The sequence below is a fragment of the Pollicipes pollicipes genome, unplaced genomic scaffold, assembly GCF_011947565.3.
Source record: "Pollicipes pollicipes isolate AB1234 unplaced genomic scaffold, Ppol_2.1 Scaffold_4219;HRSCAF=4965_pilon_pilon_pilon, whole genome shotgun sequence".
Taxonomy (NCBI): Eukaryota; Metazoa; Arthropoda; class Thecostraca; order Pollicipedomorpha; family Pollicipedidae; genus Pollicipes; species Pollicipes pollicipes.
The window spans coordinates 17,376,811-17,400,144 of NW_023596448.1; the positions used below are offsets into that span (position 1 = coordinate 17,376,811).

A 23,334-nucleotide genomic window follows, 5' to 3' on the forward strand; every position below is an offset into this window, starting at 1 on the left:
GAGATGAGAGAGAGAGAGAGAGAGAGGACGAGAGAGAGAGAGAGAGAGAGGACTGAGTGAGGAGAGATGAGAGAGAGAGGAGGAGAGGAGAGAGAGAGAGAGACTCGTCGCCAAAAAACAGGCTACCGTTTCTTTCCTTGAGCATGAATAGAGAAGCGACAGATTTTCCCCCTTTGCTTTAGTCTGGTTGGACCTGCAGACACATATCGCAGCATGCTATTGGAACGTCTGAACGGCCCTCTAGGCGGGGACCTGCACCGGAAGGTATGGCGGCCGTCGAAGCGCGCACGGCGTGTTGTTTCGTCCAAAAACCCCTACAGAAGGCCGGCGCCGACGCGGCTGACGGCGATAGACACGGAATGACAATTCTTCAATGGTTTTTGGCGTGTTGTAGCCCCTCGGAACATTTACATTTGGGCTATGAAACTTGGATGCCGTTCTAAAGAAACACGCCCTTCACACAGGTTGCCCAAAACAAGAACTCAGTTTTATATCGAGCGCCTCCAGTCAGAAAATAAGTATGTTATGTTCCATACGCTGTCTCATTGTCACAGACCGGTACCGAAGATTCGATATTTTTGCGCCACATGTATGCCTGGATTGTACAGCTGCGATCAAGGATTTTTCTTGAAAACACTGAACTGGATCTGGGCGTCCCGACTGGGACCCACTAAGGTGGGTAGTTTCATGTTAAGTTAATCGTTCCAGCTCACGTGCCCTCTCCCCTTGTTTAAGATGAAGGAGGACCGAATCATTTGATGTCCCAGTGCGTTGAAACTTTTCAAGGTAGGTTTTGTCCTTATCGTCCCTGATCAATCCCCCGTCCTCTCCCTATTGCAAAACTACGCTTCTGCAACTCAGCCAGTTCTTACGCTTCTAGAATTGTAGCGGACTGTGCATCTCGTCAGCCTTGCATGAAATATCGAGAATAATCAATGAATAGGCGTGACTTGTCTTCCGTAGTTGAAATTGATGCTCCTCCAAACTTGAAGGCGGGTCCAACATCCAGTACAAATTGTGTGTTTCCAGTGGAAGTATATTCAACAAGGAACACCGAAACACGCCAATCCAAGACCAACAGACCATTTAGTGATGGTACGAGGAATATCCGTGTCCGCCGCTGGCATGTCCGTGACCGGCGTATCGGTAGCTACGGGGAGCATATCCGTAACCACTGGCGGCGTTGCCAGGGTAACCCAGAGAACGGCGATAGCGCTGGCCGTAGCTGCCGTGTCCGTGGCCGGCGTATCCGGAGCTGTAGGTAGCCGGTCCGTAGCCGCTGGAGCCGTGGCCATGGCCGTAGCTGCTGTAGCTCAGAGAACGGCGGTAGCGCTGGTCATGGCTGCTGTGTCCCTGGCCGGCGTATCCGGAGCTGTAGGGAGCCGGTCCGTAGCCGCTGGAGCCGTGGCCATGGCCGTAGCTGCCGTAGCTCAGAGAACGGCGGTAGCGCTGGCCGTTGTGTCCATAGCCTGCTGCGCTTCCGCGACCGTACCCGCCGTATGCAGCGTGTCCACCGTAGTTGCCACCATATCCACCATATCCGCCGGATCCGTGACTTGCAGAGACGACAGCCACCAGGGCAGCCAGGAGCAGCAGCTGAAAAATGTGTTGAAAACACGGAATAAGGATGGACTGTACTAAGACGCTGATAACTATATAGGACATATAATTACGTCATCGTCATGCACTGGATGCATTGCACGTTGAATGTTTCTTTATATTGACAAGCCTAACACAGCAGATCGAAAGCGTCCTGACGTTACTCCGCAGCGTTGCTCCTTACAGGAAACATTCAAAACAGCCATGGACGCTTACCGCAAGCTTGGCGTTCATCTCTATGGTTTGTTGGACCTCCGACTGCTGGGAGAGAAGAGCGGTGAGTGTGCATGCAGACTGGGCCTTGCCACTTTTATACTGCACGAAAGCAAAGGCATGACCTTGTTCCCGGCAGGGAACGTTGCACTGACACCAGCAAAGGGGTGTGACTCATGCTCGGTGGATGTGTGTAATAAAACCGTTCATGATTTGTATATCAATTTCCCTTTTGTGCCACGGTATCGAAAAACACTTAACGGATTGAATTATTTGTGGCTATGGATTTTGGACTCCTGCAAGTTAAGATTACTGAAAAGGAGCAAACGTATATTGATTGAGCTGTGGCCATTTCAACCTATTTATCCAGGCTGTCACTCCTTCGTGATGGAACATTTCCTCACTGCTCAATTTATTTGGCATTTTGGATATCAACAAACTGCTATGACTTCCTCCCCCTTATGCAAAGGAACGACACGTATGTCGTCACGCTTCTTTTATGGAGTGTCAGCGGCTGTATTATTGTAGGTTGGCTTTGCTAGCGCATCTCGGAACGACACGTTTATGGAACGCAAAGTTTTTAATTATCTACATTGTTTCCAAGTGCTAAAATTGAGCAGCCAGGGGTGTATTTTCACTAACTTGGATTGGGGGACTTAGAAGTAGATTTTCCCTATAGTACTTTCGTAAACAGTAAGTTCGTCTCATGAAATATCGGACGCATCGGCGTAGAGAATTGACCGGACGATCGACTACCAACAACAGGCTCAGATTTTGCGCATTCTGGATCGCCAGGAGCCCACCTGGAGCGCCTTTTGTCGTCACGATTTGACGCCACTGACATCTACGACGCTCGCTTGTGGAGAACTGAGCAGACATGGCAGAGGATTTGGAAATAGTTTCACGAAGACGTCTGCCCGGAGTCTTTTATAAAACATTCCGTTCATCATAATGCAGTTTACTTCACGTCACATTGATACGGCGTACACGTGATGTGGCTGGACCTCGTGCCGGCCTCGCGCCAAGACGTGCCATGACGTCATTTCCGGGAAGCTCATTGATAACTGTCATTTCTCGGTGAGACGAACAGGGCCCCACGCATTCAATGCCGTTTGTCGAATAGCTGACCGGAAGTCAGCCAACACAGACATTAGTGAAAACCACAAAGGCGTGTGTGGTAAGCCAATTAGGACCTGTCCCGCGGGGGCGTGTTTAGTAGTGTCCAGTGTATAGCAAAACATACTTGTTAAGCTCAAAGCGCAGACTAGGCATAGGTATAGCATTAAAACGTGCCATCCTGACAGGCAGCTGTGCTATTTGTAAGCACAATACTTATGTTTTGCACCGAAACACCTTAATCAGCAGCGGCTTTCAAACCAGGTTCACACGAGGTTATCCAAAGATGGAATAAATTGCGCGGACCCTGATGCTTCCTTTAACATCATCAACCATAGGCAGATAGTTTCAACGAAGCAGTGGTTCCCAAGACAACAAACAAACGTCACCAGCTAAAGGCATCCCTGCGGAGAGACAAGGCTGCTTCCAATTGGTGCGTACGATTCGGAACCCCTCCTTCTGTCTGGAAGGTAAGATCCCGATCCTCCGTTGCTTGCCGGCGTGTAATATTCGGATCCGCCATTGTTGCCCAGTAGGTACGATCCGGATCCGCTGTTACCGTTCAGGAAGGGCCAGATGGGGTTCGGGTTCGGTCGGCCCAGAATGAACTGGCCGCCGGGATAGTCCGGGCAGAATAGCAGGTCCCGGTAGATGGCGTTCAGGCGAACCGAGTTCATCAGGCGCTGGAGTGCAAAGTAGCCAGAGGATTGCGTCGGTTGCGTCAATCTTCTGTATCTGTGAACAGGGAGGCGGTGGGTGACTGGATAGGTTATCTGGAGAAGTGTGGTAGAGGAAAAAAGGTAGAGGAAGAAAAACAGCTGAGAAAAACCTAGTGACAGACAGGAGACATCCTCCAGAGTGCAGTATGTGATGAGAGAGAGAGAGAGAGAGAGAGAGAGAGAGAGAGAGAGAGAGAGAGAGAGAGAGAGAGAGAGAGAGAGAGAGAGAGAGAGAGAGAGAGAGAGGGAGGGGGGGGGGGAGAGTGAGATGGAGTGAGGGAGAAAAGAGAGAGAGGGACTTCTCTTCATTGAACGGGGGATACCTTTTCCATATGCCATGACCACTACGTCCAATACAAACCCGTTACCGGAAAACAGCTGCCGTTTCTTTTTCAACGGGAATAGAGACGTGAACGATTTTTCCTTGTGCTGTCGTCCGCCGTAGCATTGACACCAGCAAGGGATGTGGCCCATGCTCCGCGGAAGTGTGTAATGAACCCTTTCATGATTCGTGTACTAAGTGCACTAACCGGCCATGGCATCAAAAACTCTTTAACGCGTTAGATGTAGTCGATAACGCACTGGACTATAGGCTTCGGGCTGCAGTAAGTTCACATAATAATAATAATAATGGTGACCGTATCAACTTCAACTAAGGAAGACAAAGTCACGCCTATTCATTGATTATTCTCGATATTTCATGCAAGGCTGACGAGATGCACAGTCCGCTACATTTTTAGAAGCGTAAGAAGTGGGTGAGTTGCAGAAGCGTAGTTTTGCGATGGGGAGAGGACGTGGGGGGGGGGGGGGTTGGATCAGGGACGATAAGGACAAAACCTACCTTGAAAAGTTTCAGCGCACTGGGACATCAAATGATTCGGTCCTCCTTCATCTTAAACAAGGGGGAGGGGGCACGTGAGCTGGAACGATTAACTAAACATGAAACTGCCTACCTTAGTGGGTCCCAGTCGGGACGCCCGGATCCAGTTCAGTGTTATCAAGAAAAATCCTTGATCGCAGCTGTACAATCCAGGCACATATGTGGCGCAAAAATATCGAATCTTCGGTACCGGTCTGTGACAATGAGACAGCGTATGGAACATAACATGCTTATTTTCTGACTGGAGGCGCTCGATATAAAACTGAGTTCTTGTTTTTGGCAACCTGTGTGAAGGCGTGTTTCTTTAGAACGGCATCCAAGTTTCATAGCCCAAATGTAAATGTTCCGAGGGGCTACACGCCAAAAACCATTGAAGAATTGTCATTCCGTGTCTATCGCCGCAGCGCGTCGGCGCCGGCCTTCTGTAGGGGTTTTAGACGAAACAACACGTCGTGCGCGCTTCGACGCCGCCATACCTTCCGGTGCAGGTCCCCGCCTTAGAGGCCGTTCAGACGTTCCAATAGCATGCTGCGATATGTGTCTGCAGGCCTACCAGACTAAAGCAAAGGGGAAAATCTGTCGCTTCTCTATTCATGCTCAAGGAAAGAAACGGTAGCCGTTTTTTGGCGACGAGTCTCTCTCTCTCTCTCTCTCTCTCTCTCTCTCTCTCTCTCTCTCTCTCTCTCTCTCTCTCTCTCTCTCTCTCTCTCTTCTCTCTCTCTCTCTCTCTCTCTCTCTCTCTCTCTCTCTCTCTCTCTCTCTCTCTCTCTCTCTCTCTCTCTCTCTCTCTCTCTCTCTCTCTCTCTCTCTCTATCTCCTTTCAAATCCTGCAATGTGGTGGCTGTCTCCTATCTGCCAGTAGGATTTTATTCGTTGTTTTCTTCCAACACTTGTCTTTCTCCTTTTTTCCCCTCCCACATATTTCCAACTAACATGCCCAGCGACCCACCGCCTTCCTGTTTATGGATGCAAAAGGTCAACGCAACCGAAGCAATCTCCCTACGACTTTGAACTCCAGCGCCTGACGAGCTCGTTTCGTCCTGAACGTCATCTACCGGGACCTGCCTTTCTCCCTGGACAATCCCTGACCTGCTAAACCTGCTAAACCTGCTAAAGACTTCTCCACTTAAGTGTCAAAGCTGCTTCTGATCGGTGCGTATGATTCGGGATTCCCCCCCCCCGCCCCTGCCCGTAAAATAAAATTCGGATTCTCCATTTTTCGCCGGCGCGTCATGTTTGGTTGCTCCGTTGCTTGCCGGTATGTGAGATCCGGATTCCCGGCGGCCAGTTCATTCCGAGCCGACCGAGCCCGAACTCCGTTTGGCCCTTCCCGAACGGCAACAGCGGATCCGGATCGTATCTACCGGGCTTCAACGGCGGATCCGACGCATGCTAGTAGCGCGAAGTTTCCGTCGTACAATAATCACCATAATAATCAATAGTGCAATAAAAAAGACAATGAAATAGCCGTGTCCGCTCTATAAAGTAGGCGTGGCGACCTACCTCGCGATATTTTTTGCATAGAAAAGGAGTTCCTATCAGTTCGTTGGTATCTGAAAGTCAAAAAAAATCTAGCTGTGAGGACAAGTGTCAGAACGAAGAAGTGGAAACTTGATCTATTTAGTTGAAATCACTACAGCTGAATTACCATACGGTCGCTGATTTGCAGTGATGTGAGCTAACTGCAGCCCAAAACCTATAGTCTAGCGTGTTCTCGAGTACATCCAACGCGTTAACGATTTTTCGATGTCATGACCCGTTAGTGCACTTAGCACGTGAATCATAAGGGGTTCATTACACACTTCCGCAGGGCACGAGCCACGCCCCCTTGATGGTGTCAATGCTACGTTCCTTGCCGAGAACAAGGTCATGCCTTTGCTTTCGTGCAGTACAAAACGGGCCAGGCGCAGTCGGCATGCACACTCACTGCTCTCCTCTCCCAGCAGTCGGAGGTCCAACAAACCGCAGAGATGAACGCCAAGCTTGCGGTAAGCGACCATGGCTGTTGTGAATGTTTGCTGCAGCGAGTTGCGGGTTAACGTCAGGACGCTTTCGATCTGCTGTCTTAGGCTTGTCAATATAAAGAAACATTCAACGTGCAAAGCATCCAGTGCAGGAAGATGCTCTAATTACATATCATGTATAGTAATCAGCATGTTAGTGCAGCCCTTTTTTATCCTTGTTTCCATCATATTTTTCAGCTGCTGCTCCTGGCTGCCCTGGTGGCTGTCGTCTCTGCGAGCCACGGATACAACGGATATGGTGGACATGGTGGCAACTACGGTGGACACGCTGCATACGGTGGCTCCGGTCGCGGAAGCGCCGCAGGCTATGGACACAATGGCCAGCGCTACCGCCGTTCTCTGAGCTACGGCAGCTACGGCCATGGCCACGGCTCCAGCGGCTACGGACCGGCTCCCTACAGCTCTGGATACGCCGGCCACGGACACGGCAGCTACGGCCAGCGCTACCGCCGTTCTCTGGGCTACAGCAGCTATGGCCATGGCCACGGCTCCAGCAGTTACGGACCGGCTCCCTACAACTCCGGATACGCCGACCACGCATACGGCAGCTACGGCCAGCGCTACCGCCGTTCTCTGGGCTACTCTGGCAACGCCGCCAGTGGTTACGGATATTCTCCCCGTAGCTACGGATACGCCGGTCACGGACATGCCAGCGGCGGACACGGATATTCCTCGTACCAGCATTAAATGGTCTGTTGGTCTTATTTTGGGGTGTTTCGGTGTTCCTCGTTGAATATATTTCTACTGGAAGCACACATTTGGTACTGGATGTTGGACCCATCTAGAGATTGGTAGATGCATATGTTTTAAATTTGAAACATGGAAACACGCCTATTCACTGATTATTATCGGTGGCTCATTAACCTTTGGCGAGGCTGATTTGGCGAGGCGAGGCGAGGCATTGAGGCTGATTAGGGACTATAAAGAAAGAATCTGCCTCAAAGCCTTCACCAAACAGGTTTATGTAATAATTTGTCCGCTGTGAGCTAAGTCCTGGGAATGGGGGGGGGGGGGGACGAGCTTGAACTCGACAACTAAATATGAAGCTACCCGCCCTATTTAGTGGGTCACACCTGGGACGGCCGGGTCCAAGGTCACTGTCATTTAGAAAGTTACTTGACCGAAGATGTTCGATCCAGGTATACATATGGCGCAAAAAATATGGAGTCCTTCAGTCCCGGCCTGCGGCAATAAGATACGGCGTAGATAGCTTTACATATACTTTTCTAGAGGTGCTCGATGTTATACCGAGGTGATGTATTTTGACAAGCTTGCGTAAATTTGTGTATATTTAGAGCGTTTCATACCCATAACGCAGTGGTCCAGGAAAAACACGCGAAAGAGTACTGAGAGGTTTGCATAATGCGTCTATCGTCGTAGCACGTCGGTGCCGGCCGGCTGTCGGTGTTTCAGACGACACAGCATGTCGGACGCGCTTGGGACTTCACCGTACCTTCCGGTGCAGGTCCCCGATTTAGAGGCCGTACAAACGTTGTGATGACATGTTTGTGATATATGTTTAAAGGTCCTGTCAGACGAAGGCGCAGGGAAAAATCGGTGACTTCTCTTATCCTATTGAAGGAAAGAAACGGTAGCCGTTTTCCGGTGAAGGGTCCTTACTGGACGTAGTGGTGATGGAAGACGGAAAATGTATTCCTCATTCAATGTCAACTGATGTTTATGAAAAGTGTGGCTAGGAAGCCTCATTTCTGAGCCGTTGTCACCATTGCGCGTACAATAAGGTTCGTGGTCCACACTAACCACATCAACATTTCTTCCCGCTAACCTCATCTCAAGTACCAGTCTCTGGAATCTTGGGTTCCTTCTTGTCCATTTTGACTGCCTTCACGATGGCCTGTCCTTTTTCTATTTCTCGATGTTGGCACAGAGTTTGAGATTCCCTATAGTTTGATAAGAGGTTCTTCGAGTTACACTTGTGACTTAAAATGGTGTATTGTTTGTGTTCCGTCTTCACTTCTTCTAGTAAGCAGCTCTCATAGCAGGAACGCAATAGCTCACATGGAACGATGCACTACTGCCTACTCGCAGAGAGGCCTGACCAAAGACTCCCCACTAGACCCCGGATCACGGCCCGGGTCAACTAGCACAAATGGCAGCACTAGCTAAGACCCAGCAATGTGCATCTTCTCCACTTTGAAGTACTTAAAAAACAGCCTTGATTTTGCGACAACACAGGCTTCCGATATATTCCTCACACATAACGTGTGTCGCAACCAACTCACTACGCTCTATTTGGCGTAAGCAGGCAGGAAACATGCAGTTCCACAGATTCTCGCCCTGTCGCTTGTTTCAATAATAATCGTCCATGACGTGCCCACAGACATCGACTGGGATCCTGAGCTCTTAATCCCACTTTTTCCGAGACATCACACGGCGTCTAGTTCGAACCTTTTACCGCCAAACGGCTACCGTTTCTTTCTTTCTGGGCCAATGCAGTGAATTGCCGGTTTTTCGCTAACCTTCGTCTCATATACCTTTCGACATATATCACAAACATGTCATCACAACGTCTGCACCTTTATATCAGGAGACCTGAACTAGACTGTTTGGCGGCACCGAAGCGTGCCCGGTGTGCTGTGTCGTCTAAAACATTGACAACGGGCCGGCGTCGACGCACTACGGCGATTCATACACCATGGAAGTATTTCAGTAGTTTTTGGCGTGTGATTCCCGAGCCTTTGCGTTATGGGTGTGAAACTTCGATGTCATTCTAAATCAACGCACCTATACACAATCTTCCTAAAACACAAGACTTCAGTATAATATTGAGCACCCAAGGACAATAATGCGTGCAAGGTTATCTACGCTCAATCTAATTGCCACAGAGCGGCACCGAAAATTCGATGATTTTGCGCCATCTGTACACCTGCATTGAATAACTGCGGTCAAGAACTTTCCCTGATGATACTTAACTGGACACGGGCGTCCCGAGTGCAGCCCACCAACTAAGGTGGGCAGATTCATATTTGTCTCACGAGTTCCACCACACGCCCTCCCCCCCCCGCCGGGCTTTAGCTGAATGTAAGCCATATATTTACACAAGCCAACTTATTAAAGTATTCTGAGGTAAACTCCTTTCTCATGATCCCTGGCCAGCCCTCTACCGGCTTCGAAATTACGTTTCTGCAACTACCGGCCACGTTTCTGCACTTCTTACGCTTTTCAAACGATAGCAGACTAGGCATCTCGTAAAAGTTGCATGCAACAACGAGAGTAACAAATAAATAGGCGTGTTGTCATATTTCAAACTTGTCACTAATACTTCTGCTATTTTTTCGATAACTGCATCATCCAGTGCAAATTGTGTGCTTCCAATAGAAATATATTCAACGAGGAACACCGAAACATGCCAAACCAAGACCAACAGACCATTTAATGATGGTACGAGGAATATCCGTGTCCGCCGCTGGCATGTCCGTGACCGGCGTATCCGTAGCTACGGGGAGCATATCCGTAACCACTGGCGGCGTTGCCAGAGTAGCCGAAAGAACGGCGGTAGCGCTGGCCGTAGCTGCCGTGTGCGTGACCGGGGTATCCGGAGCTGTAGGGAGCCGGTCCGTAGCCGCTGGAGCCGTGGCCATGGCCGTAGCTGCTGTAGCCCAGAGAACGGCGGTAGCGCTGGCCGTAGCTGCCGTGTCCGTGGCCGGCGTATCCGGAGCTGTAGGTAGCCGGTCCGTAGCCGCTGGAGCCGTGGCCATGGCCGTAGCTGCCGTAGTTCAGAGAACGGCGGTAGCGCTGGCCATGGTGCCCATAGCCTGCGGCGCTTCCGCGACCGTAGCCGCTGTTTGCAGCGTGTCCACCGTAGTTGCCACCATGTCCACCATATCCGTTGTATCCGTGGCTCGCAGAGACGACAGCCACCAGGGCAGCCAGGAGCAGCAGCTGAAAAATATTATGAATATTCAGAATACAAATGGGCTGTGCTAAAACGCTGATAACTATACAGCATGTATAATTCCTCATGCATTGCACATGCATTGCAATTGTCATGCACTGAACTAATTGAACGTTGAATGCTCCTTCATATTGACGAGCTGAAGACAGCAGATCGGAGGCGTCCTGACGTTACTCCGCAGCGTTCCTCCCTACAGCAAACATTCACAACAGCCATGATTGCTTACCGCAAGCTTGGCGTTCATCTCTGCGGTTTGCTGGACCTCCGACTGCTGGGAGAGAAGAGCAGTGAGTGTGCATGCAGACTGGGCCCTGCCACTTTTATACTGCACGAAAGCAAAGGCATGACCTTGTTCCCGGCAGGGAACGTAGCATTAACACCAGCTGTGGGGCGTGGCTCATGCGCCACGGAAATGTTTGAGGAACTACTTCATGATATGAGTATGAATTTTCCCTTTCGTGCCGCGGTATCGAAAAACACTTAACGGATTGAATTATTTGTGGCTATGGATTTTGGACTTCGGCAAGTGAACATCAATGAAAAGTAGCGAACGTAAATTGATTGAGCTGTGGCCATTTCAGTTTATCCAGGTTGTCGCTCCTTCGTTATAAAGATTTCTCCACTGCTCAATTTCTTTTACTTTTTAGACATCAACAAGCTGTTACAACTTCCTCCCTTTTATGCCAAGCAACGCCACGCATGACGTCACGCCTCTTGATGGAGCGCCAACGCCTGTAATTATGTAAGTTTGCTTTGCTAGCGCATCTTGGAACGACACGTTTATGGAACGCAAAGTTTCAATTTACCTGCATTGCTTTTAAAGGCTAAAGTTGAGCAGCCAAAGGTGTATTTTCATTAATTTAGATTAGAGGACTGATAAGTAGATTTGCCCTACAAGACTTTCGTAAAATATGGTTCGTCTTATAAAATATCAAACGCATCACCGTGGAAAATTGACTGGACAATCGACTACCAGCATAGGTTCAGCTATTGCGTATTCTGGATCGCCAGGAGCTCAACCGGTGTGCTTTTCTCGCCGCGATTTGACGCCACTGACGGCTATGGCGCCTGTGGAGAACTGAGCGGACGTGGCAGAAAATTTGAAATGGTCTCACGAAGACCTCTGCCCGGCGCTCTTAAAGAAAAAACTTTCCTTTCTTTGCAATGTGTTTTATTTCACATCATACTGATATGCTGTAAGCCTGATGTGCCTGGACCTCGGGTCGGGCTCGCGCCACAACGTACTATGACGTTATTTCCGGGAAGATCATTGATGACTTTCACTTCACTGTGAGACAAACAGGGCTCCACGCATTCAAAGCCTTTAGCAGATAGCTGACCGGAAATAAGCCAACACAGACAGTAGTAAACACCACAAAGGCGTGTCAGGTATATCAATTAGGGCGTGTCCTGCAAGGGCGTGTTCAGCAGTGTCCAGGATACAGCACAACACACTAGTTGAGCTCACGGCGTAAACTAGGCATAGGTATAGCATTAAAAAGTGCCAGCTCGACAGCTAGCTATGCTATTCGTGAGCACAATACTTATGTTTTGGCCCGAAACACCTTAATCAGCAGGGGCTTTCAAACCAGGTTCACACGAGGTTGTCCAAGGAGGTAATAAATGGCGCGGATCTTGATAATGGATTTAACACACAATCAAACATGGACAGCTAGTTTTTAACAAATCAGTGGTTGTCAAGACACCAAACACTGTCACCAGCTGCAGGCTACTCCACGGCAGCGTCACTGCTGCTTCCGATCGGCGCGTACGAATCGGAGCTCCTCCTGCTGCCCGGAAGAGAAGATCCGGATCCTCCGTTGTTTGCCGGCGTGTAATATTCGGACCCTCCTCTGGATGCCGGTGTGTAAGGTCCGGGTCCGCCGTTGTTGCCCGGTAGGTACGATCCGGATCCGCTGTTACCATTCGGGAAGGGCCAAACAGAGTTCGGGTTTGGTCGGCCCGGAATGAACTGGCCGCCGGAATAGTCCGGGTAGAACGGCAGGTCCCGGTAGATGGCGTTCACGCGAACCGAGTTCATCAGGCGCTTGAGTGCGAAGTAGTCGGAAGATTGCGTCGGTCGCTTTCACCTTTTGTATCTGTGAACGAGGAGGCGATGGGTGACTGGGTATGTTATTTGGAGAAGTGTGGGAGAGGGGGGGAAGGAGAAAGGAAGGCAAAGGGAGAAAAACAGCGGATAAGCACGTAGCGGCAGATAGGAGACACCGTTAGAGTGTAGGATGTGATGAGAGAGAGCAAGAGAACGAGAGTGAGAGAGTGAGAGAGAGAGAGAGTGAAAGAGTGAGAGAGAGAGTGTGTACATATCAGCAGAGTGCAAGCCACACCCTGTTTCTGGGACCAATGCTGCGGTCTCTGCGAACTCCCTCTCTCTCTCTCTCTCTTCCCCTCTTGCGGTCTCTGAGGGCATGGCCACAAGTTTTCATTCGTGCAGTATAAAAGCGCCCGGTCCCCAGTGGCATGCACACCTACTTCTCCACTTTCCCAGCACTCGGAGGCTCGACAAACCGCAGAGATGAACGCCAAGCTTGCGGTAAGCGACTATGGCTGCTGTGTATGTTTGCTGTAGCGGGCAACGCTGCGGAGTAACGGCGGGACGCTTTCGATCAGCTGTTTTACCGTTGTTGACCTAACGAGTAGTCAACATGCAAAGCACCCTAGTCCTTTACGATGTCCCCGTCATTAATCAATGTGTCTGTTATTGTCTTAGTAGAACCCACTGCTATATCGTATTTCCATCATGTTTTTCAGCTGCTGCTCCTGGCTGCCCTGGTGGCTGTCGTCTCTGCGAGCCAGGGATACAACGGATATGGTGGCAACTACGGCAGAAACACTGGATACAGCGGCCACGGCCACGGACACGCCGTAAGCTATGGGCACGATGGCCAGCGTAACCGCCGTTCCCTGGGCTACAGCAACTACGGCCACGGCCACGGCTCCAGCGGCAACGGACCGGCTCCCTACAGCTCTGGATACGCCGGCCACGGCCACGGTAGCTACGGCCAGCGCTACCGCCGTTCTCTGGGCTACAGCAGCTACGGCCATGGCCACGGCTCCAGCGGCTACGGACCAGCTCCCTACAGCTCCGGACACGCCGGCCACGGCCACGGTAGCTACGGCCAGCGCTACCGCCGTTCTCTGGGTTACCCTGGCAACGCCGCCAGTGGTTACGGATATGCTCCCCGTAGCTACGGATACGCCGGTCACGGACATGCCAGCGGCGGATACGGATATTCCTCGTACCATCATTAAATGGTCTGTTGGTCTGGGTTTGGCATGTTTCGGTGTTCCTCGCTGAATATATTTCTGCTGGAAGCACACAATTTGTGCTGGATGTCGGACCCGCCTTCAAGTTTGGAGGAGTATGAATTTCAACTACGAATGACAAAGTCACGCCTATTCACTGATTATTCTCGATATTTCATGCAAGGCTGACGAGATGCACAGTCCGCTACAATTCTAGAAGCGTAAGAACTGGCTGAGTTGCAGAAGCGTAGTTTTGCAATAGGGAGAAGACGGGGGATTGATCAGGGACGATAAGGACAAAACATACCTTGAAAAGTTTCAACGCACTGGGACATCAAATGATTCGGTCCTCTTTCATCTTAAACAAGGGGAAGGGGGGGGGGGGGCACGTGAGCTGAAACAATTAACTAAACATGAAACTGCCTACCTTAGTGGGTCCCAGTCGGGACGCCCGGATCCAGTTCAGTGTTATCAAGAAAAATCCTTGATCGCAGTTGTACAATCCAGGCATACATGTGGCGCAAAAATATCGAATCTTCGGTGCCGGTCTGTGGCAATGAAACGCGGCGTAGGGAACTTTAGATACTTATTTTCTGACTGGAGGCGCTGTATATAATACTGAGGTCTTGTTTTGGCAACCTGTGTGAAGGCGTGTTTCTTTAGCACAGCATCCAAGTTTCATAGCCCAAATGTAAATGTTCCGAGGAGCTACACGCTAAAAACCATTGAAGAATTGTCATTCCGTGTCTATCGCCGCAGCGCGTCGGCGCCAGCCGGCTGTCGGGGTTTCAGCCGACACAGCACGTCGGGCGCGCTTCTGCGCCGCCATACCTTTAGGTACAGGTCCCCGCTTCAGAGGCCGTTCAAACGTTGCAATGGCATGCTGGGATATGTGCAGGCCTACCAGACTAAAGCAAAGGGGAAAATCTGTCGCTTCTCTATTCATGTTCAAGGAAAGAAACGGTAGCCGTTTTTTGGCGACGAGTCTCTCTCTCTCTCTCTCTCTCTCTCTCTCTCTCTCTCTCTCTCTCTCTCTCTCTCTCTCTCTCTCTCTCTCTCTCTCCTCTATCTCCTTTCAAATCATGTACTGTGCTGGTGTCTCCTATCTCCCAGTAGGTTTTTATTCGTTGTTTTCTTCCTTCACCTGTCTTTCTCCCTTTTTCCCTCCCACACCTTTCCAACTAACATACCCAGCGACCCACCGCCTTCCTGTTTATGGATACAAAAGGTCAACGCAGCCGAAGCAATCTTCCTACCACTTTGCACTCCAGCGCCTGATAAACTCGGTTCGCCTGAACGCCATCTACCGAATCTGCCTTTCTCGCTGGACTATCCCGGCGGCCAGTTCATTCCGAGCCGACCAAACCCGAACTCCGTTTGGTCCTTCCCGAACGGCAACAGCGGATCCGGATCGTATCTACCGGGCAACAACGGCGGATCCGGATCTTGCATAACGGCAATCAACGGAGGATCCGAATATTATACGCCGGCAAACAATGGAGGATCCGGTTCTTACCTTCCGGGCAGCGGGGGGTGGGGGGTCCGAATCATACGCGCCGATCGGAGGCAGCCTTGACACTTAAGTGGAGTAGCCTTTAGATGGTGACATCTCCGTGTTGTCTTGGGAACCACTTTTTAAAAAACTTTCAGTCTGTATTTGATGATATTAAAAGAAGCATCAGGGTGTGCGCAATTTATTCCATCTTTCAAGAACCTCGTGTGAACCTGGTTTGCAAGCCGCTGCTGATTAAGGTGTTTCAGCCCAAACATAAGTGCTTTGCCTACAAACAGCATAACTACCCGCCAGGATGGCAAGTTTTAATGCGATACATCTGCCCAGTTTACAGCTTGAGCTCAACAAGTATGTTTTAACCCAGGACCCTGAACTGCGCGCAATTGAAAGACACGCCCTGATTGCTTTACTGGACACGCTCTCTTGGTTTTCACTAATGTCTGTGTTTGCTCACTTCCGGTCGCCTATCCGCCCGATACCTTTGAATGTGTGGGAAACCTGTTCGTCTCACAGTGAGGCGACAGTTATCAACGGGATTCCCGGAAATGACGTCATAGTACATCCTGGCGTCATGCCAGTCCGAGATTCAGCCCATCACGTGTATGCCATATTATTGTGGTGTGAAATAAAACCCGTCATGAAGATAACACCGCCTTTTTAAGGGCACCGAACCCAAGTCCTCGCGAGAACATTTCCAAATCTCCTGTCATGTGCCCTAGGTTCGCCACAAGCGCCGTGTTTGCCACTGGCGTCTGGTCGTGACGGCAAAAGGCGACCCAGGTGAACCCACGGCTAACCAGAATGTACAATAGCTGAACCTACTGCTGGTAGTCGATTGTCCGGTCAATTCTCTACGATGATACGTCCGATATTGTAGGAGACTAGCCACGTTACAAAAGTTGTGTTGTTGAACGCCGGAAAGGTGAATTAATGTCGCCGCAATTGGGAAAGAGATCAGGTTGTGGGCGTAGATCCGGTCAGTTCATCAGCTCAGTCCTCCTCGATCAAAGTCAGGAAATGACACCCCTGGTTAATCAAGTTAAGCATTTGGAAATGACCTCGGTATGTTGAAACTTTGTGTTCCATAAGCGCGTCGTTCTAAGATGCGTTACTGCTGGGCAGAGTGCATTCTAGTAGGGCGAAGTTTCGTCGTACAATCATTACCATAATAATCAATAGTGCAATACAAAATACAATGAAATAGCCGTGTCCGGCTCTGTAAAATAGACGTGGCGACCTACCTCGCGATCTTTTTTTGCATAGAAAAGGAGTTCCTATCAGTTCGTTGATATCTCAAAGGCAAGAAGAATCTAGCTGTAAAGACGAGTGTCAGAACAAACAAGTGGAAACTTGATCTATTTAGTTGAAATCACTACAGCTGAATTACCATACGGTCGCTGATTTGCAGTGATGTGAGCTAACTGCAGCCCAAAACCGATAGACTGGCGCGTTATCGAATACATCCAACGCGGCGGTCGGAGGTCGGAGGTGCAACAAACCGCAGAGATGAACACCAAGCTTGCGGTAAGTGACCATGGCTGTTGTGAATATTTGCTGCAGCGAGTTGCGGAGTAACGGCAGGACGCTTCCGATCTGCTGTTTCAGGCTTGTCAGTTTAAAGAAGCATTCAATATGCAAGGCATCCAGTGCAGGAAGATGCTGTAATTATATATCATGTATCGTAATCAGCGTCTTAGTGCAGCCCTTTTTTATCCTTGTTTCCATCATATTTTTCAGCTGCTGCTCCTGGCTGCCCTCGTGGCTGTCGTCTCTGCGAGCCACGGATACAACGGATATGGTGAACATGGTGGCAACTGCGGTGGACACGTTGCATGCGGCGGCTACGGTCGCGGAAGCGCCGCAGGCTATGGGTACAATGGCCAGCGCTACCGCCGTTCTCTGAGCTACAGCAGCTACGGCCATGGCCACGGCTCCAGCGGTTACGGACCGGCTCCCTACAACTCCGGATACGCCGGCCACGGACGCGGCAGCTACGGCCAGCGACCGCCGTTCTCTGGGCATGCAGATATGGCCATGGCACGGCTCCAGCAGTTACGGACCGGCCCTACAATCCGGATACGCAGGCCACGCATACGGTAGCTACGGCCAGCGCTACCGCCGTTCTCTGGGCTACTCTGGCAACGCCGCCAGTGGTTACGGATATTCTCCCCGTAGCTACGGATACGCCGGTCACGGACATGCCAGCGGCGGACACGGATATTTCCTCGTACCAGCATTAAATGGTCTGTTGGTCTTATTTTGGGGTGTTTCGGTGTTCCTCGTTGAATATATTTCTACTGGAAGCACACATTTGGTACTGGATGTTGGACCCATCTAGAGATTGGTAGATGCATATGTTTTAAATTTGAAACATGAAAACACGCCTATTCATTGATTATTATCGGTGGCCCATGCACCTTTGCCGAGACGTATAATCTACAATCATTTTTAAGCGTAAGAAGTGGGTTAGTTGCGAAAGCATGGTTTTGCAAAGGAGAGGGCTGATTAGGGACTATGAGGAAAGAATCTTCCTCAATGCCTTAACCAAACTGGTTTATGTAATAATTTGTCCGCTATCAGCTAAGCCCTGGGGAGGGTGAGGGGGCGAGCTGAAACTCAACAACTAAATATGAAACTGCCCGCCATTCTGAGTGGGGTCACACCTGGGACGGCGTGGTCCAAGGTCACTGTCATTAAGAATGTTACTTGTCCGAAGTTGTTCGATCCAGGTATACATATGGCGCAAAAAATATGGAGTCTTCGGTCACAGTTTGCGGCAATAAGATACGGCGTAGATAACTTTACATGTCCTTTTTTCTAGAGGTGTTCGAAGTAATACCGAGGTGATGTATTTTGACAAGCTTGCATAAATGTGCGTATATTTAGAGCGTTTCATACCCACAACGCAGTGGTCCAGGAAAAACACGCGAAAGAGTACTGAGAGGTTTGCATAATGCGTCTATCGTCGTAGCACGTCGGTGCCGGCCGGCTGTCGGTGTTTCAGACGACACGGCATGTCGGACGCGCTTGGGCCTCGCCGTACCTTCCGGTGCAGGTCCCCGATTTAGAGGCCGTACAAACGTTGTGATGACATGTTTGTGATGTATGTTTAAAGGTCTGTCAGTTGAAGGCGCAGGGAAAAATCGGTGACTTCTCTTATCCTATTGAAGGAAAGAAACGGTAGCCGTTTTCCGGTGAAGGATCCTTACATGGACGTAGTGGTGATGGGAGAAGGAAAATGTATTCCTCATTCAATGTCAACTGATGTTTAGGAAAAGTGTGGGTAAGAAGCTTCATTTCTGAGCCTTTCTTCATTGCGCGTACAATAAGGTTCGTGGTCCACACAAACCACATCAACATTTCTTCCCGCTAACCTCATCTCAAGTACCAGTCTCTGGAATCTTGGGTTCCTTCTTGTCTATTTTGACTGCCTTCACGATGACCTGTCCTTTCTCTATTTCTCGATGTTGGCACAGAGTTTGAGTTTCCCTAGAGTTTAATAAGAGGTTCCTTGATTCACACTTATGACTTAAAATGGTGTATTGTTTGTGTTCCGTCTTCACTTCTTCTAGCAAGCAGCTCTCATAGCAGGAACGCAATAGCTCACATGGAACGATGCATTACTGCCTACTCGCAGAGAGGCCTGACCAAAGACTCTCCACTAGACCCCGGATCACACCCCGGGTCAACTAGCACAAATGGCAGCACTAGCTAAGACCCAGCAATGTGCATATTTACCACTTTAAAGTACTTAAAAAATAGCCTTGAATTTGCGACAACACAGGCTTCCGATATATTCCTCACACATAACGTGTGTCGCAACCAACTCACTACGCTCTATTTGGCGTAAGCAGGCAGGAAACATGCAGTTCCACAGATTCTCGCCCTGTCGCTTGTTTCAATAATAATCGTCCATGACGTGCCCACAGACATCGACTGGGATCCTGAGCTCTTAATCCCACTTTTTCCGAGACATCACACGGCGTCTAGTTCGAACCCTCCACCGGCAAATGGTTACGGTTTATTTCTTTTTGGGGCAATGCAGTAAATTGACGGTTTTTCGCTAACCTTCGTCTCATATACTTTTCGACATATATCACAAACATATCATCACAACGTCTGCACCTTTATATCAGGAGACCTGAACTAGACGGTTTGGCGGCACCGAAGCGTGCCCGATGTGCTGTGTCGTCTAAAACATCGACAACGGGCCGGCACCGACGCGCTATGGCGATTCATACACCATGGAAGTATTTCAGTAGTTTTTGGCGTGTGATTCCCGAGCCTTTGCGTTATGGGTGTGAAACTTCGATGTCATTCTAAATCAACGCACCTATACACAATCTTCCTAAAACACAAGACTTCAGTATAATATTGAGCACCCAAGGACAATAATGCGTGCAAGGTTATCTACGCTCAATCTAATTGCCACAGAGCGGCACCGAAAATTCGATGATTTTGCGCCATCTGTACACCTGCATTGAATAACTGCGGTCAAGAACTTTCCCTGATGATACTTAACTGGACACGGGCGTCCCGAGTGCAGCCCACCAACTAAGGTGGGCAGATTCATATTTGTCTCACGAGTTCCACCACACGCCCTCCCCCCCCCGCCGGGCTTTAGCTGAATGTAAGCCATATATTTACACAAGCCAACTTATTAAAGTATTCTGAGGTAAACTCCTTTCTCATGATCCCTGGCCAGCCCTCTACCGGCTTCGAAATTACGTTTCTGCAACTACCGGCCACGTTTCTGCACTTCTTACGCGTTTCAAACGATAGCAGACTAGGCATCTCGTAAAAGTTGCATGCAACAACGAGAGTAACAAGTAAATAGGCGTGTTGTCATATTTCAAACTTGTAATTAACATTTCTGCTATTTTTTGGATAGCTTCATCATCCAGTGCAAATTGTGTGCTTCCAGTAGAAATATATTCAGTGAGGAACACCGAAACATGCCAAACCAAGACCAACAGACCATTTAGTGATGGTACGAGGAATATCCGTGTCCGCCGCTGGCATGTCCGCGACCAGCGTATCCGTAGCTACGGGGAGCATATCCGTAACCACTGGCGGCGTTGCCAGAGTAGCCGAAAGAACGGCGGTAGCGCTGGCCGTAGCTGCCGTGTGCGTGACCGGCGTATCCGGAGCTGTAGGGAGCCGGTCCGTAGCCGCTGGAGCCGTGGCCATGGCCATAGCTGCTGTAGCCCAGAGAACGGCGGTAGCGCTGGCCGTAGCTGCCGTGTCCGTGGCCGGCGTATCCGGAGCTGTAGGTAGCCGGTCCGTAGCCGCTGGAGCCGTGGCCATGGCCGTAGCTGCCGTAGTTCAGAGAACGGCGGTAGCGCTGGCCATTGTGCCCATAGCCTGCGGCGCTTCCGCGACCGTAGCCGCTGTTTGCAGCGTGTCCACCGTAGTTGCCACCATGTCCACCATATCCGTTGTATCCGTGGCTCGCAGAGACGACAGCCACCAGGGCAGCCAGGAGCAGCAGCTGAAAAATATTATGAATATACAGAATAAAAATGGGCTGTGCTAAAACTCTGATAACTATATAGTATGTTTAATTCCTCATGCATTGCACATGCATTGCAATTGTCATGCACTGAACTAATTGCACTTTGAATGCTTCTTCATATTGAGGAGCTGAAGACAGCAGATCGGAGGCATCCTGACGTTACTCCGCAGCGTTGCCCGCTACAGCAAACAATTACAACAACCATGATTGCTTACCGCAAGCTTGGCGTTCATCTCTGTGGTTTGTTGGACCTCCGACTGCTGGAGAGAGAAGAGCAGTGAGTGTGCATGCAGACTGGGCCCTGCCACTTTTATACTGCACGAAAGCAAAGGCATGACCTTGTTCCCGGCAGGGAACGTAGCATTAACACCAGCTGTCGGGGTGTGGCTCATGCGCCACGGAAATGTTTGAGGAACTACTTCATGATATGAGTATGAATTTCCCTTTCTTTGCCGCGGTATCGAAAAACACTTAACGGATTGAATTATTTGTGGCTAAGGATTTTGGACTCCTGCAAGTTAACATCAATGACAGGTATCGAACGTATATTGATTGAGCTGTGGCCATTTCAATTAGTTTATCCAGGTTGTCGCTCCTTCGTTTTAAAGATTTCTCCACTGCTCGATTTCTTTTACTTTTTAGACATCAACAAGCTGTTACAACTTCCTCCCTTTTATGCCAAGCAACGCCACGCATGACGCACGCCTCTTGATGGAGCGCCAACGCCTGTAATTATGTAAGTTTGCTTTGCTAGTGCATCTTGGAACGACACGTTTATGGAACGCAAAGTTTCAATTTACCTGCATTGTTTTTAAAGGCTAAAGTTGAGCAGCCAAAGGTGTATTTTCATTAATTTAGATTGGAGGACTGATAAGTAGATTTGCCCTACAAGACTATCGTAAAAGGTGGTTCGTCTTATAACATATCAAAAGCATCACCGTGGAAAATTGACTGGACAATCGACTACCAGCATAGGTTCAGCTATTGCGCATTCTGGATCGCCAGGAGCTCAACCGGTGTGCTTTTCTCGCCGCGATTTGACGTCACTGACGGCTATGGCGCTTGTGGAGAACTGAGCGGACGTGGCAGAAAATTTGAAAATGGCCTCGAGAAGACCTCTGCTCGGCGCTCTTAAAGAAAAAAACGTTCCTTTCTTTGTAATGTATTTTATTTCACATCATACTGATGCGCTGCAAGCCTGATGTGCCTGGACCTCTGGCCGGGCTCGCGCCAGGACGTACTATGACGTTATTTCCGGGAAGCTCATTGATGACTTTCACTTCACTGTGAGACAAACAGGGCTCCACGCATTCAAAGCCTTTAGCAGATAGCTGACCGGAAGTAAGCCAACACAGACATTGATAAACACCACAAAGGCGTGTCAGGTGTATCAATTAGGGCGTGTCCTGCAAGGGCGTGTTCAGCAGTGTCCAGGATACAGCACAACACACTAGTTGAGCTCACGGCGTAAACTAGGCTTAGGTATAGCATTAAAACATGCCAGCTCGACAGCTAGCTATGCTATTCGTGAGCACAATACTTATGTTTTGGCCCGAAACACCTTAATCAGCAGCGGCTTTCAAACCAGGTTCACACGAGGTTGTCCAAGGAGGTAATAAATGGCGCGGATCCTGATGATGGATTTAACACACAATCAAACATGGACAGCTAGTTTTTAACAAATCGGTGGTTGTCAAGACACCAAACACTGTCACCAGCTGCAGGCTACTCCACGGAAGCGTCACTGCTGCTTCCGATCGGCCGCGTACGAATCGGAGGCTCCTCCTGCTGCCCGGAAGAGAAGATCCGGATCCTCCGTTGTTTTGCCGGCGTGTAATATTCGGATCCCTCCTCTGGATTGCCGGTATGTACGATCCGGGTCCGCCGTTGTTGCCCGGTAGGTACGATCCGGATCCGCTGTTACCATTCGGGAAGGGCCAAACAGAGTTCGGGTTTGTCGGCCCGGAATGAACTGGCCGCCGGAATAGTCCCAGGGTAGAACGGCAGGTCCCGGTAGATGGCGTTCACGCGAACCGAGTTCATCAGGCGCTGAGTGCAAAGGAGTCGGAAGATTGCGTCGGTGGCGTTGACCTTTGTATCTGTGAACGAGAAGGCTGATGGGTGACTGGGTATGTTATTTGGAGAAGTGTGGGCGGGGAAGAAAGAAGAAGGAAAGGCAAAGGGGAGGAAAAACAGCGGCTAGGGACTTAGCGGCAGATAGGAGACACCGTTAGAGTGTAGGATGTGATGAGAGAGAGCAAGAGAACGAGAGTGAGAGAGTGAGAGAGAGAGAGTGAAAGAGGAGAGAGAGAGGGTGTACATATCAGCAGAGTGCAAGCCACACCTGTTTCTGGGACCAATGTTGCGGTCTCTGCGAACTCCTCTCTCTCCTCTCTCTTCCCTCTTGCGGTCTCTGAGGGCAGGCCAAAGTTTTCATTCGTACCGTATAAATGCGTCCGGTCCCCAGTGGCATGAACACCTACTTCTCCACTCTCCCAGCACTCGGAGGCTCGACAAACCGCAGAGATGAACGCCAAGCTTGTGGTAAGCGACTATGGCTGCTGTGTATGTTTGC

At 49.9% G+C, this 23,334-nt stretch overlaps 4 protein-coding genes across 6 annotated transcripts in view; 2 read left to right on the forward strand and 2 right to left on the reverse strand.

Annotated features, from left to right (window-relative positions):
* LOC119095986 (keratin-associated protein 19-2) overlaps nt 1-7,306 on the forward strand; it is an 8,913-nt gene extending 1,607 nt beyond the window's left edge. Inside the window, exons 1-2 of one of the 2 annotated variants that reach the window (XM_037218852.1) lie at nt 6,452-6,515; nt 6,729-7,306. In XM_037218852.1, coding sequence (XP_037074747.1) covers nt 6,498-6,515; nt 6,729-7,238 — 528 coding nt within the window. In that variant the 5' untranslated portion in view covers nt 6,452-6,497 and the 3' untranslated portion in view covers nt 7,239-7,306. Of the gene's footprint in view, nt 1-6,451; nt 6,516-6,728 lie in introns of those variants that run through there. The other variant, XM_037218853.1, reaches the window with a different exon arrangement.
* Nucleotides 7,307-9,887: 2,581 nt separating this feature from the next.
* Nucleotides 9,888-10,739, reverse strand: LOC119096005 (keratin-associated protein 19-2). Its single transcript, XM_037218877.1, has 2 exons — nt 10,694-10,739; nt 9,888-10,454 (listed from the first exon to the last, which is right to left on the reverse strand). Exons 1-2 carry the CDS (start codon nt 10,709-10,711, stop codon nt 9,945-9,947), a joined length of 528 nt encoding a protein of 175 aa, XP_037074772.1. The 5' UTR covers nt 10,712-10,739; the 3' UTR covers nt 9,888-9,944.
* A 2,261-nt stretch (nt 10,740-13,000) lies between these two features.
* On the forward strand, nt 13,001-13,737 carry LOC119094938 (keratin-associated protein 19-2-like). Its single transcript, XM_037217850.1, has 2 exons — nt 13,001-13,018; nt 13,282-13,737. Exons 1-2 carry the CDS (start codon nt 13,001-13,003, stop codon nt 13,735-13,737), a joined length of 474 nt encoding a protein of 157 aa, XP_037073745.1.
* Nucleotides 13,738-20,166: 6,429 nt separating this feature from the next.
* The window catches only part of LOC119095580 (keratin-associated protein 19-2), a 9,553-nt gene continuing 6,385 nt past the window's right edge, over nt 20,167-23,334 (reverse strand). Inside the window, exons 1-2 of one of the 2 annotated variants that reach the window (XM_037218434.1) lie at nt 20,975-21,018; nt 20,167-20,735 (exon numbers count right to left, since the gene is read on the reverse strand). In XM_037218434.1, the coding sequence (XP_037074329.1) occupies nt 20,226-20,735; nt 20,975-20,992 (528 nt within the window). In that variant the 5' untranslated portion in view covers nt 20,993-21,018 and the 3' untranslated portion in view covers nt 20,167-20,225. Of the gene's footprint in view, nt 20,736-20,974; nt 21,019-23,334 lie in introns of those variants that run through there. The other variant, XM_037218435.1, reaches the window with a different exon arrangement.